Source organism: Leucopleurus acutus (assembly GCF_964270905.1).
Source record: "Leucopleurus acutus genome assembly, chromosome: 18".
NCBI classification, from domain to species: Eukaryota; Metazoa; Chordata; class Mammalia; order Artiodactyla; family Delphinidae; genus Leucopleurus; species Leucopleurus acutus.
This window is the reverse complement of record NC_139160.1, coordinates 78530124-78544062: the sequence shown is the minus strand read 5'-3', so window position 1 is coordinate 78544062 and position 13939 is coordinate 78530124. Positions and strand designations below refer to the sequence as shown.

The window sequence follows — 13939 nt, the reverse complement described above, 5'->3', positions numbered from 1 at the left end:
CCCCTCCCTGCGGCTGGGGCCGGGTACTCGGCACCCGGGACAGCATCCACCCCTGCGTGTTTTGCTGTTCAGCGCCCGTGGCCGCACTCCAGAGCTTTCAGGTTCGGGCCAGGAGACCTCAGGCCTCCATTAAGTGACCTGTTTCATTTTAGGCCAGTTTTAAGGAATCCTACATGGCTGCTTTCTATGAATTTTTCAACGAGCAGAAGTACGCTGATGCAGTGAAAAACGTAAGCATCGGCGTCGATGAACGCAGACTCGCGGCAGCAGAGGCGGCTGACTCGGTGGGAGGGATCCGGACGGTCGTAGGTGGTTGAACTGAGCGGGGAGGCCCCGTGGGGGCAAAACCCGGGGCGGGGGCCAGGGAGGGGAGCCGCGATGGCTTCCAGCTCCACGAGGGGAGCAGGTGGACCTCCAGGTGTTACCTGAGGCCTGGCGGCCTCTCAGGAGCAGTAACAGCTGTGGGTGCGGCCAGCCCTTCCCGGGAGGGGCCGGGGTTCAGCTAGGGCTGGAAGCGGCTCAGTCTCAACAGAGACAAGACCCCATGGTCCTCTCAGAGGGATCTCCGCCCGACCACTTGCTTCTCAGAGTCTCCTCTCTCCTCTGGTTCCAGAAGGAGATGCAGGGCACCCAGGCACTGTTCCTACGAAGGTTCACCTTTTAACCATCCGGTTTCTTTCCCACTTCAGTTCTTAGATTTGATTTCGTCCTCCGGGAGAAGAGACCCCAAGAGTGTGCAGCAGCCTATCCTGCTTAAGGAAGGGTAGGGCTGGCGGGAGAGAGGCAGGGTGGGGCTCCCAGGCTGGCTCAGCGCCTAGCAGGCATCCCTGCCCGTGGGGCCAGAGGGCATCCAGACCCGTCTGGGGCCTTGGTCCGTCTGGGAGAGATGCCCCAGGGCTGCGCCATGGCGTGTCTTCAGTCCTGTGCCTGTTCTCTGCTGAGGCTGCGAGTGGAGGAATGCCCATCTGGGAGCAGAGTTTGAAGGCGGGGGAGACTGAACAGCCCCCAGATAATCAGAGGCTTCTGCCCGGGTGGCTCCCTCACCCGAGTCCAAGGCCCCCCTGCCCTCCATCAGCCCCTCGCTCAGAAGTGTCCCCCGTCAGGGGCTCAGAATACAGGACGCAGCAGAGAGCAGCTACCTCTCGCCTCCTGTCTTTGCTTCCAGAGCACACCTGCGGGGCTGGGAGCCTGCCGCCGGCACTTTCTTTGGGAGCATCTCTTGTCCATGTTTTCAGGGTGGGGGTGAGGGGGGTGCCCTTTGTGGGAGCTCAGATAGACCCATGGTCATCACCAACTTGTAACTTGAAGTTGACACCAGCATAGGAGCTAAACTTTTCCAAAGTAGAGACCTTTGCCTTTTGATTTTTAAATCCTGTCACTTGGAAATAAAATGATAAGATACTGAAATCCCACAGTCTGCTTCGAGTATCGCAGGTACGGCAGTGGCGACCTGTTGTGATTCTGCAGGCTTTGACCTTGTGACTTTGGGCTGCCGGAGCTGGCGGGCAGGGGGGACGTGCACCCCGCCCTAAGCCGCTCACCCACCAGCCTGTGCCGTTCACGACAGGTTCATGATTAAGAGAGCACAAGGGCGAAAACGCTTTGGGATGAAGAATTTTAAGAAAAGATGGTTTCGCCTGACAAACCATGAATTTACCTACCAGAAAAGCAGAGGTACCAAGAACAGTTCACTTTCTATTTGTTCTCACACATCGCATTCCGAGGGACCAGAGCCTTGCCTCAGCCCCCGCGGCGCTTTTCTGGGGTGGGCGGGTCCTTACCCAGGAGGGGGGCACCGAGAGGACGGCCTGGGCATCGTGGAGAGCAGGGTCTCGGGGTGGACGCTCTTGTCCTGCGTGGGTGGCTCTGATCTAGATCACAGGATGTCCCCATGGAAACGTGGGGTTGGCTTCTCAGGGACCCGGGTCCTGTGGGGGGTGAGCGCGTGAGGCCGGCGTCACCTGCCTTCGAGGGGAGACCGGCCCCTCCTGGCGGCTCACGGGCACACTCTGCCACAGGGGACCCGCCTCTCTACAGCATCCCCATCGAGAATATCCTGGCGGTGGAGCCGCTGGAAGAGGAGTCCTTCAAGATGAAGAACGTGAGTGCCACCCCATCCCCTCGACCTCGCCGCCGCCCGCGTCCCGCACCTGCTCCCAGACCCTTGTGAGCTGGCAGCCGCAAGGCGCTGCCGCGGGGCAGAGAGCCCGACCCTGCCCGCTGGGTTGGCAGGACCCGCGGGGTTTCTCTAAGACTTTAAGTTTAGATTGAGTCTTGCATCTACAAGCTCCAAACATAGAGCGAGGGCTGCAGCCCCTCACCGCGAGCCCCTCACCGCGAGCAGTTGCTCGTCTGCACTTGTCCTGTCGGCTGAGCTGAGTCCCCGGCCCCCTCCCGTCTCTCTCCGTGTACATGTGTGTATGGCTTCTGAAGCATGTGTATCTTCAGTGTGTTTCTTAAAAACAAGGACATCCTTTATGTAACTCTGCAGCCAGCATCAGGACACCCAACCCGCACGCAGCGTCACTGCTGAACCGCCGCCCAGCTGCCCAGTGACATTCCCTAAGCCGTTGTGTGTCCCAGGCCAACACCGGTACTTGGTTCTCTGCTGTCTCCTTAATCCGGGACATTGCTCAGCCTTTCTCTGTGTTCTGTGGCCTCGGCATTTTTGAAGCAGAAAGGCCAGTGTTTGGAGACGGCCCTTGGTTTGGGTGTGTCAGGGGGTCAGTGTGGCAGCTTCAAGTGATGCGTTTTGTAGGGACTCCCTCGGATGTGGCACAAGTGCTGGTGACTTGTATCAGGGACCCATGGCCCGGGGTCTGTTGGGGACTCGTGGCCTGGGGTCGGTCGGGGACCTGTGGCCTGGGGTCAGTCGGGGACATGTGGCCCGGGGTGAGTCAGGGACATGTGGCCGGGGGTCTGTCGGGGACATGTGGCACGGGGTCAGCCGGGGGCCCACGGCCCGGGGTCGGTCGGGGACCTGTGGCCCGGGATCGGCCGGCGGCCCGTGGCCGGGGTCGGTCGGGGACACGTGGCCCCACTGGACGCATCAGCTCTGCCCCGTCTTGCTCGGCCTCATGCTTTTTGCTTCTCTTGTCCCTTCGCCGCATCCTGTCGCTTCCTTCTGCCGAGGGCCTTTCTCTCTCCCTGGTGTGTTTTGGGCTGTGCGGCCCCGCAGGGCCCCGTTTCATTCAGGCCGGAGCCCCTCATTGGTGAGACCACGTGGGTGCTCATGTGGCCCGGATCTGGCCGTGGGAATGGCACGGTTTTCGCTGCCCCTGTAGCTCCCCCCCTCCGGGTACATGCCATCCATGCTGTCGGGCCCCACGGAGGTGTCCGCGTCTGCAGGAGCCCACGCACGGCCTGACCGGCAGGAGTGAGCAGCTGCCACTGGTCATTTCGAAGCCAGACTTTGGGCGGAGGCTCTGGGGGACCCTCCCATGAGGTCCGCCTCTGCTGACCATTCAGATGCTTGCAGACAGCTTGGGGAACCCCCGCTTTGCGTTCACTTCCCGACACTGTGGGCACCATGGTGGAGGGGGGCTGGGGGGACGGTGCCTGAGTTCTCGTTGCCGAGCACCTCCGAACGCTGGGGAGGAGAAAACACTCCTGCCCACCCCCCGCCATCACCGCCGTGTCCCCTCCTGTCCCCTCCGAGGGGGAGCACGGGGCTCCCACCGGGTGCCAGGACGACTCTGCTCTCCAAGGGGTGGTCTCGTGGGGAAGTCCCCTGCAGCCTCGCGCGGCCACTGGGGGGCGATGGCCTTGCGTCCCACCTCCCCAGGCCACCAGCCCGTAGCCCGATCTGAGGGCTTTTCTGGGTTGTCTGTTTTCATTAGAAAATCTGTGCGCTTAGGTCCTGTTTCTCCCAAGTCTGTTCCCATTTCTGCTCCTAATTTTCTAAATATTTTTTATATTTTTTAGTTTCGTTAGATATATTTTGTATAAGTCACATGCGGTCTTTTTTGAAGGAAGGTGGGGCTGTAAATAATAACTAAGAGTTAAAACTTCAAATCCTCCAAATTCTTCCCTAGTCTTCCAGCTTTAAAGAGACCCCAGCCTGTGGCCGGGGCCGAGGGTGACTGGCGGCATGGGCTGCACACCCAGGGGCCGTGGGCGGAGCCTCCGCCGGGCAGCTCCCCAGCGTCCCAGACTGGCCACCTCTTCTCTGTGGCTCTCCCTCCTGTCCTGAGGCTGCAGTGGTTGGAGGGATGGCCCCACCGGCCGGGGTCTCCCTGAGGGTGATGGTGGCGGGGACGTCCCTTCCACAGATAGGCAGAGCAGGTGGGACCCTCGCGGCTGGGCGGTCAGCCCCTCAAGCCCTCCGCTGCAGACGGCGGCAGTCCCCGGGGTGGTTGCCGGGCGAGGCAAATGGAAGATGAGGCTCCACGCGGTTCATTCCCCTTGTGGCGCGTTGACTTGGACTGTTTTATTCGGGGGAAGGTCCAGTCGGGCAGAACCCTGCAGAAGCCTAACCGAGGGTAGTAATTTGGAATCCTTTGCACAAAGGACACCTTGCTTTAAGGAGGAGGGAGGTGTTCTCGGGAGATCAACCCTGTTTAAGGCTCTTCACTTCAACGTTCAGACAAATTACTGCCCTTACTCTTAAGAGCCGTGGCTGGGGGCCTTAGTGGTGTCCAGGCCCTGGGCGTCCGCGCTCTCCCGAGGTCACTGAGAGCCGTCTCCCCCCATGGCCGTCCTGAGGAGGGGTCACGATGCTGACCCAGAGCTCACACCCGTGCGTGGGGGCAGAGCCCGGCCCAGACCGTGCGGCCCCAGAGCCTGGACGTGCTCCACGCAGCCACAGACCCGGCCTCCCCTCCCGTGTTTCATGTCGCCACCCCGCCCTGCTGCCCTCGAGCCCCCTCCCGGCCCCGGGAGCCCCGGTGTCTCTGTGGGTCACGCGCTCCCGGCTCACGGACCCCCGAAGAGTCGGGCTTGCCCCCGGGACCCGACCAGCCGCCAGCCTCCTTCCCCGTCTTCGCGTCCGTCTGCCTTGCGCTTCCGGTTTCAGTAGGTGCCCACGGCCGCACTGGGTCTGTCTGTCCGGCCTCCGTCTGGTCTGAGGCCGGCCCCACGGCCTCAGAGGGTTAGGATGCTCGCTGGACGGGTGGTCGGAGATGGCAGCTGCGCTCGCCCCGCGCTGGCTCCCGACCTTGGCTCCTGGTCCTGCCCCAGGACAACTTGAGGCCATGTTTTGGGCCGCAGATGGCCCCGTGGCAGGTGCGGGCGGGTTTCTGGACCTGAGGGAGGTTAGCACCCTCGACCTGCCCCCTTGGTGGGCAGCGTCCTGCCGTGTGTGTCTGCACGGTACCTCCCACCCCTCCCCCGGATGGGGCTGGGGACGCTGTGCTCTCAGCCGGGGGCCTTCCCGACGACCACAGAGGGACAGAGTGTGGAAAATACCCTGGAAGCCGCCGTGAGCTGCTTCGTTCCGTCAGGGCGACAATGATTCCCTAATTTCCGGATCCTTTTCTCATCGGCCTGTGCTTTCCCGCTGCCTTCCCCAGAGGCGGCTTCCACGCGCTAACTACCAGGCCAACGTCCTCTTCCATTTGTGAGACGTCTTTGAAGGCCTGTGGTGTGCCGGGCCCTGGCGGAGGGGCCAGCCTGTGAGGACGATCAGAGCAGAGCGCTCCCTCCAGGGCCTTCCCTCTGTCGGGGATCGCAGCCACGTACAGATCATGCAGCCTGAGGCCTGTGCGACGGTGCTCGTGTGGGTGGGGTGGGGCTGGGGGGAGCCGTGGCTGTTCACTCCGGAACTTGGGCCCAGGCCCCTCCCAGAATCCTTCGAAGCCTGTTCGTCCTCCGGGCACACCGCCCCACCTTGCAGAAGGCCTCCGTGGACTTTGACGTCCCGACTCCTGGCCTCCCACATGCCCTCTGCCAAGTCCAGCCTGACAGCCTCCCAGGGCTCAGGGCTGCCGACCTCCCTGCCCTTCTGTGTGCAGCCGGGCCTGCGTCTGCTGGGAGCACCTGCCCCTCGCTGCCCCCAGGGCCTTTGCACCTCCCGTCCCCTGCTGCCTTCTTTCCCCACTGAGCTTAATTAACTCTGCGTCGCCCGTCTGATCGCAGCTGGGGGATCGTCTGTCTCAAGGGCTCCCTCCTGACCCTCCTTTTGGCCTCCTCCTCCCCCCTCACAGCCCCCGTGCTTTGTGTTCACTCTTGTCTTTCTTGCTGGCTGGGAGCTCACGAGAGCAGAAACTATGTTTGGGCCACTGTGTCCCCAGGACCTAGGACAGTGCCTGGTACTCAGGAATGTTTGTTGAGTGAATAATAAATAGGAAAGGCAGTGGAGGCTCCGAGAAGCCTCACGGGGGAAGTAACTTCTGCCTGGAAGAAGGAGGGGTCCCTGGAGTGGTCAGTCTTGCAGCGGGAGTACATTTCAGATGGACAGCAGCACATGCAAAGGCCCCGAGGCAAGTCTGGGGATGCGGACGGGAGAGTGGGCAGGGTGTGCTGTGGCGTCTTGTACGAAGCCCATCCCGCCCAAAGACGAAGGAGGCCGAGGAGCCAGCGCGTCTGTGTGACGGCCACGTCCCAGTTCACGTGTCCTGGTGCAAGCGGTGCAGCGCCTTTGCTTTTCCAGGGGGACCCCAAGGCCCCCGAAAGGCAGCGCCCTGGCCCGGGTGACCGGGGCTGACCCCGCTGAGCCGCGCAGCCTCCTGTGTCCCCGCTCTGCCCCCACTCGGCCCCAGGCTGGTTGGCGTGGACAAGAGTGGCCCTCGCGGTTCAGGCAGGAGCCCTGCCGTGGAGCCCCCTGAGCCCGCCCTTGCCCCTCAGATGTTCCAGGTCATCCAGCCCGAGCGGGCACTGTACATCCAGGCCAACAACTGCGTGGAGGCCAAGGCCTGGATCGACATCCTCACCAAGGTGAGCCAGTGCAACCAGAAGCGCCTGGCCGTCTACCACCCGTCCGCCTACCTGAACGGCCACTGGCTGTGCTGCAGGGCCTCCTCGGACACGGCCGCCGGCTGCTCCCCCTGCACCAGGTAGGTGGTGACTGGTACCCCAGCCCGGGGCGGGGATAAGTGCGGGCTGGGGCCCCCGTGTTTAGTGACCTTCAAATAACCACCGCCACAACTGACCCCTCCCCCTCTCCGCCCGCTCGCGCGGCGTCTGGGCAGCGGCCTCCCAGCAAACATCCAGCTGGACATCGACGGGGACCGAGAGACCGAGCGCATCTACTCTCTCTTCAGCTCGTGCATGAGCAAACTCGAGAAGATGCAAGGTGAGGCGGGCGGACGGCGGCGAGCCCGGGGCGCCAGGGCTGCGGGCGGCGCCATCGTTTATGGCGCCGACGGGGAAAACGTTCTGCAGGTTGGGTGGCTGTTGGGGGCAGTTACTTGGATAACAGGTTCGATGGATAATTTTAAGATGGAGTTTGGCTTGCAACCTCTGAACTGCCAGATTCTTGAGAAGATCCTATATCTTAATAACCTCCCATGCCTCCAAACAAGGAGTTTCATTCTTGTGTGTTTTCCAGAGGGACGTGTGCGCGTGTGCGTGTGTGCACGTGTGTGAGTGTGCGTGTGCTCGTGCCCCCGCCCGGCAGCTCCAGGCGTGTCTACGCAACTTGGTTTTCCTGCATTCCGTTGCTCTCCGTGCCCTGCAGAATGAAGCGGTGTAGGTGGGGCAAGTCAGGAGACCAGGGGGGCGCTTGGGCTGTAGCAGGAGAGGCAGATGCAAGGCGAGCTGGGGGCGGTGGGCTGTGTGACCCTGCACTGGGGCTGGCACTCCTCAGAGCTGCTGTTAGAGATTCTGCGGTGGGCCCTGCAGCCCCCTCAGAAGGTGCCCGGAAACAAGCCTGTTGGACTCTTTTCCTTTTCGTCTCCTGGTCAGCTGTGGGCCGCAGCCTGGAGGGTACTTTAGCCATGCCTTGGTGAGCACGCAGCTGCCCGCCCATGTTCTCCAGATCCCCCGCCTCCCTCTCTGCCCCAGCAGCACGCGGCAGACCCCTGTGCCTTTGCCCCCGATGCGCCCCTCATCTGGCTGACGCCGTGTGTCCTGTGGGGGCCCCTACCGAGCTTATCCTGCCCCCCTGCGGACAGCCTGTGCTGATCTCTGTCATTACGATGATACCCTCTCAGATCTGTTCACCAGCGACACACATGACCTTGAGAGGAGAGGCAGGTGTCATTCATCCCGGTGCCTAGCACACAGGAGGGACTCAGTACCTGTTTGCTGGATGCGTGGATGGATGGGTGGATGGATGGGTGGGTGGGTGGGTGGGTGGGTAGATGGATGGACAGTCAAATGGAAAGGGGTCTTGAACACCCAGCCTCCCTCCCAGGATAGCAGTGATCTTGACAACAAGGGTTCACAGAAGGTCAGCCGAATTGGAGGCCTTACCGCTCACTTCACGGAGGCACCAAAGCACTGAGTCACTTTCCACAGTCTTCAGGCCTCTGCCTGGAACCTCAGTGCTTTCTTGAGGCCGATACTCTGCTGTCAGGGGCTCTCATCTCCTTGAGACCCTCGTTTACGTCGGCCAAACTGCCCTGAGCGCTCAGCCCGTGGGCTGACGACATACCACGGCCTCTCCTCCGGGCACAGCAGCCTTTCCGTGCTGGGAGGCGGCTGTGTCCCGGTTGCCTGTGAGTCTGTCCCCCCACCTCCCTCACGGCAGTGTCCCCCTGGAGTTCGGTGCCCAGTGCTGCAGGTGGCGCAGGGCCAGTGCAGGGCTGGGCGGGACCGTGTGCTGAAGGGCTGCCGGACCGAGGCCACGCGGCCAAGGTCTCGGTGATGGCGGCCGGCCACCCCGTCTGTGCCCTGGAAGGCAACCTGCACCCACACCTTCCCGCAGGCATGGCGAGGGGGCCTGGGAAGGTCTCGGGGTGACTTCCACAGACACGGAGCCGTGCTGCACGCGTGCCTGTTAAATCAGCATGAAGGCTTTTCGCCCTCCCCCCCCCCCCCCCCCCCCCCGCAGCTCAGCCAGCACCTCGGTGCAGCCCATCAGCTACGGGCCACCGTCTGCCCTTAGGAGGGACCAGGACGCACTTTTAGTCTCGCCCTTCCCACCTCGGGGCACGGACATTGGGCTCACTGTCAGGGCCTCTGTGTCCTGTGTCACCAGGCTGTTGGGTGTCCTCCCGACATAGATATCTGCCCCCCCAGTGTCACCGGCAGGGGCCATGCTTGCCGTCCTCCAGTCCTTGTCGGTCAGCAAGTCCGCCTTTGCACTGTCCCGCGTCTGCCCTGTGCTCTTCCTCGTTCCCAGGGCCGTGTTAGAAACGTGTACCGCCGCCAGCCGGCCCCAGCGCGTGCTCCAGCGTTGCCCAGGCTTGGTTTGGGGAGCCCCGTTAAAGAGGAGCGGAGGGCGAGCTTGCCGCCGGCCCCGTGGATGCTCCGGGTCTGTTTCGGGTCCAGTCGCGAATCTCGCGTCTGACGTTGGGCCCAGAATTAAGAGCTGCTCCCCAGCCTGGTCCCGGGACCTCCTCCCGGGTCCGTCCCAGCTCCCGCCACTGCGGCCACACCCCTTGGCGCCCTAGCAGGGGGTTCCCCGCGACGCACAGGCCTCGGTGCGGAGCTGCCTTGGCATCCGCTGCGAGACCAGCTGGGCACACAGCCCCCTCCTCTGGGAAATGTCAGCGACGGGCCCCACCCGCCAGGCTGGCCCAGGGGCCGCGTGAAACAACCCCTGTGAAGCGGTTCACACAGCCCCCAAGCTGAGGAGGCTGGGCGTCCCTGCCTGTGTCCCGACCCCGCCACCGCCCGGCCCCCCGCGTGGGATCGTGGTCCTTCGGTGATTCCCATCCTACTCCTAAGCTGCCCTGTTTCCCAGCAGGGTTCACTGAGGCTCGGGAGCCTGAGGGACTTGCTCAAGGCCAAGCAGGCACAGCCAGAGGGGACTCGGGGGGACGTGCAGGCAGCCGGCTCCAGGGACTCATCGGTGCGGCTCACCGCGCCCTGGGCGCTCCCGCCCGCGTCTCTGCCCCTTTATCCCTCGCGTGCGCAACCCTTATGTCTTTCTCACGTCGTGTTCCCATTTCCTTTGAAATTTTGAATCTTCCCAGGTTCCCTTTGCACAGACTTGTGGTTTTTCAGTAAGAATTAAGAGGTTTCCCTTGAGTTGGGAGTGAAGGCAGTAAATCTTTCTGTGACGGTGAGCCGGCAGCACATCACAGGCCGCGCCGAAGGGGCCTGCTGCCAGCTCACCTGGGCCGGGCACCGGTCTCTCTGTGGCCCTGGAGTGCAGGACGCAGCTCGGGTGTTTGTGGGCAGGTGGGGGGCCCGGAGGCCACAGCGTGGTCTTCAGCAGGAGTTCGGTGGTCGGATGAGAAAGGTACCTGTTGAGCAGGTGGGGCGATGGAGGCCCTAAGCAGCTGCTAGCACAGACTGGCCGACAGGTGACGGCCGAGAGGATGGCTTCTCGTCCGCCCTGCACCCTGCAGGTCCCTGCCGTGGCACGTCCCAGGAGCAGCCGTCTGGGAGCCCGGGCCAGGCTGCACAGAGCCCGGTCACCCTGGAGAGGGGTTGGGCCCTGGTGCTCGGCGTTGGACCCTCGGGTCTGTGGTTGCGGCGCCACAGGCTTCTTCGGGGTTCAGGGTCGGCCCCGCTCTTAGCGGCTCCTGGTTCGTGTGCGTTTGCGTGAGCGGTCGGCGCTTCCCGTGCGCTCGGGGGGCAGCCTGTCCGCTTGCCCCAAGCTGACCTCGGCCCCTGCCCCCGATGCGGCAGAGGCCTGCGGGAGCAGGTCTGTGTACGATGGTCCAGAGCGCGAGGAGTACTCTACATTCGTCATCGACGACCCCCAGGAGACCTACAAGACGCTGAAGCAGGTCATCACCGGGGTCGGGGCCCTGGAGCTGGAGCACGCCCAGCACAGAAGGGACAAGTTCAAGAGGACCAAGTACGGGAGCCAGTGAGTCCGGGGTCTCGGAGGCGTGGGGGCTGGGGAGGGGCCGCCTCGGGCTGCCTGCCTGTGGGGCGCGGCGGGCCCCCATCTGGCTTCACCCCCAGCGCCCTCTGCACCGGGTCCCCAGAGGCGCCTCCTGCTCCCGCCTCGCGACCCATGTGCTTCTGAAATTAGGCTTCCATCGTGGGCCAGCGGCCCTGCCCCTGGGAAGCACGTTTTGCCTCTCCGGGCTGGCTCTGGACCACCCCCCGCCCCCCCACCCCCGCATCCTGGGAGGGAGGGGTCGGCCGCAGAGGGGCAGGCGCAGCCGGGCCACCCGCGCTCTGTGCCAGGGGCTGCAGCTCCGGCTCTGGTCAGGCAACCAGGCGGCGCCCTCCTCCTGCACGAAGGGTGTGGGTGACGAGAGCCTATGAGCACTTGGAGCCCACGGACCCACGGCAGAGCCCGCCCTGACACCTGAGGCGGGAGCCCTGCGTGGGCCCAGCCCCCTCCCTGCTGGCTGCTTCCTTCCAGGGAAGACGTGGCTTGGGTCTGGGAAGGGAAGGGGGGCTCTGGGAGAGACCCCGACTCTGGCCAGGCTGCAAGGGTGCCCAGCACCCCTGGGGATGCCGACCATGCCTGCTGCCGGCTCCACGGACGTTCACATCACATTCCAGACCCTTTAACACCCTCTGTCAGAACCCACGTCGACCGTCTAAAAACGCCTTTTCTTAGACACGGCAGAGCCCGTGACTCACAGCTGTGCCAGCATCTATCAGCTAACAGGGCGCAGCGCCACGGTGCTCACTCCAGGAGGCCACGGTCTCCCCACGCATGAGCACACGCGCCCCGCACGTTGAGGCCGGGGTCACGGGCTGTGCTTCCACAGGCAGTTTTGGGCTAACTTCTTCCTTTGCTGGTCCATACTTCTCATATGTATTATGATGAACACGCACCACAAGCAAAGGTAGGGAAAGGTGATGAGAACAGCACACACAGGAAAGAGTGCTTAGCGTCACTAATTATTAGAGAGAAATGCAGATCTCACCACTACGGTGAGGTACCACCTCACAGCGGTCAGAACGGCCACCGTCAGAAAATCTACAAACAATAAATGCTGGAGAGGGTGTGGCGAAAAGGGAACCCTCCTGCACTGTTGGTGGGAATGTAAATTGATACAGCCACTATGGAGAACAGTATGGAGGTTCCTTAAAAAACTAAAAATAGAACTACCATACGACCCAGCAATCCCACTACTGGGCATATACCCAGAGAAAACCATAATTCAAAAGGGTCATGTACCACAATGTTCACTGCAGCACTATTTACAGTAGCCATGTCATGGAAGCAACCTAAATGCCCATTGACAGATGAATGGGTAAAGAAGGTGTGTCACATATATACAGTGGAATACTACTCAGCCATAAAAAAGAACGAAATTGAGTTATTTGTAGTGAAGTGGATGGACCTAGAGACTGTCATACAGAGTGAAGTAAGTCAGAAAGAGAAAGACAATACCATATGCTAACACACATATATGGTATCTTAAAAAAAAAAAAAAACGGTTCTGAAGAACCTAGGGGCAGGACAGGAAGAATAAACACGCAGATGTAGAGAATGGACTTGAGGCCACAGGGAGGGGGAAGGGTAAGCTGGGACAAAGTGAGAGAGTGGCATGGACATATATCCACTCCCAAACGTAAAATAGATAGCTAGTGGGAACCAGGCACATAGCACAGGGAGATCAGCTCGGTGCTCTGTGACCACCTAGAGGGGTAGGATAGGGAGAGTGGGAGGGAGACGCAAGAGGGAGGGGCTATGGGGATATATGTATACGTATAGCTGATTCACTTTGTTATACGGCAGCAACTAACACACCATTTTAAAGCAATTCTACCCCAATAAAAATTAAAAACAAAAAACAGGCGGTGGCAGTTCGGAGGCACACCAGCCACAGGGCGGCCCACGCTCACGCTGCTCCCCCTACACCCCCGCAGGGAGCACCCCATCGGAGACAAGAGCTTCCAAAGCTACATCAGGCAGCAGTCTGAGACCCCCGCCCATTCCATGTGAAGCCCGCGGGACCCCCTGTCCCAGGATGGTGCCCTGAGCTGTGCCGGGTGAGCCCGTGTCCAGGAAGGAGAGAACACCAGACCAGAGGGCAGCTCCTCAGCTTGCAAGCCGACAGGGGTCGAGCTTGTGAACTTCTGAGGCTCCCGGGCCATTTCCGGGTGGCTGTGCACTTGATCACGCCAGTGGCAGGCAACCTGAGCTGGCCTTTCGGGAACAGGGTGCCGGCGACATCGCGGCCTGCGGAGCGTGTGCCCTGTGCCGCGTGCACGTTTGTCTCTGCTGGTCTGTGACGCCCGCACCGTGGAGCCTCTGGCACTAACGTTCTGCTTCGACTCAGCGGGGGTGTTGTGGGCGTTATTCTTCTCCTATGAGCCAGACGTCCAGGCGGCCACCAGCACGAAGCCTCCTGGCTTTGACATTTGTATCGGTCCTGGCCAGAGGGTCGGAACCGCACGGAGATCCCAGTTTGAGGATGCCCTCGCTCTTTGGGGACATGGGGTCCTTTTGCAGAGAGATTTCCTAGGGGTCCCAGCCTTCGTTCCCGGGGTGGGAGCCCCCCTGCCTGCTGCTGATATGCGTCCACGCAGCCGCCACGTCAAGCGAAGTTGTGTTGTTTGCTGTCAGTGGGGCTGAAAGTAGAATCCACGTTTGCCACCCTGGTGGGAGTTTGGGGAAGGTTGTAAAAATAGAAATGTGCATTATTTTCAAGCTGTTTTTCTTAATGTTTTTAAAGGACTGTTTTTAATTAGCTCTTTGATACAAAGTAACTCAGAACATCCAGGCCTCTATGTGCCTCCAGACGACAGAAAAGGGAGTGGTTGTGTCTCATGGCAGCCAAGTAAAGGTCCCCGAGAGAGAACAGGGAGGGAGGCAGGGGGAAACCTGGGCCCGCGCTGGAGGCTTGGGAGCGGACGCCGGGCCAGCGGCAGAGCTCGCCGTCTCTGAGGCCCCGGGGGCTGCCAGGGCTGCCGTGCGTCTGGGGCTGGGGGTCCCGACGAGCTTCTGCTGACTCCCCCGAAGGCCTCGGCT

The 13939-nt window shown here is 61.8% G+C and overlaps 1 protein-coding gene across 1 annotated transcript in view; it reads left to right on the top strand.

Moving 5' to 3' along the window:
* RASA3 (RAS p21 protein activator 3) overlaps window positions 1-13197 on the top strand; it is an 86322-nt gene extending 73125 nt beyond the window's left edge. Inside the window, exons 17-24 of the mRNA XM_082859204.1 lie at window positions 153-230; window positions 690-763; window positions 1568-1674; window positions 2019-2101; window positions 6784-6992; window positions 7128-7231; window positions 10681-10864; window positions 12835-13197. Of these exons, the coding sequence (XP_082715330.1) occupies window positions 153-230; window positions 690-763; window positions 1568-1674; window positions 2019-2101; window positions 6784-6992; window positions 7128-7231; window positions 10681-10864; window positions 12835-12910 (915 nt within the window). The 3' untranslated portion in view covers window positions 12911-13197. The remainder of the gene's footprint in view (window positions 1-152; window positions 231-689; window positions 764-1567; window positions 1675-2018; window positions 2102-6783; window positions 6993-7127; window positions 7232-10680; window positions 10865-12834) is intronic.
* The last annotated feature ends 742 nt before the right edge of the window (window positions 13198-13939 follow it).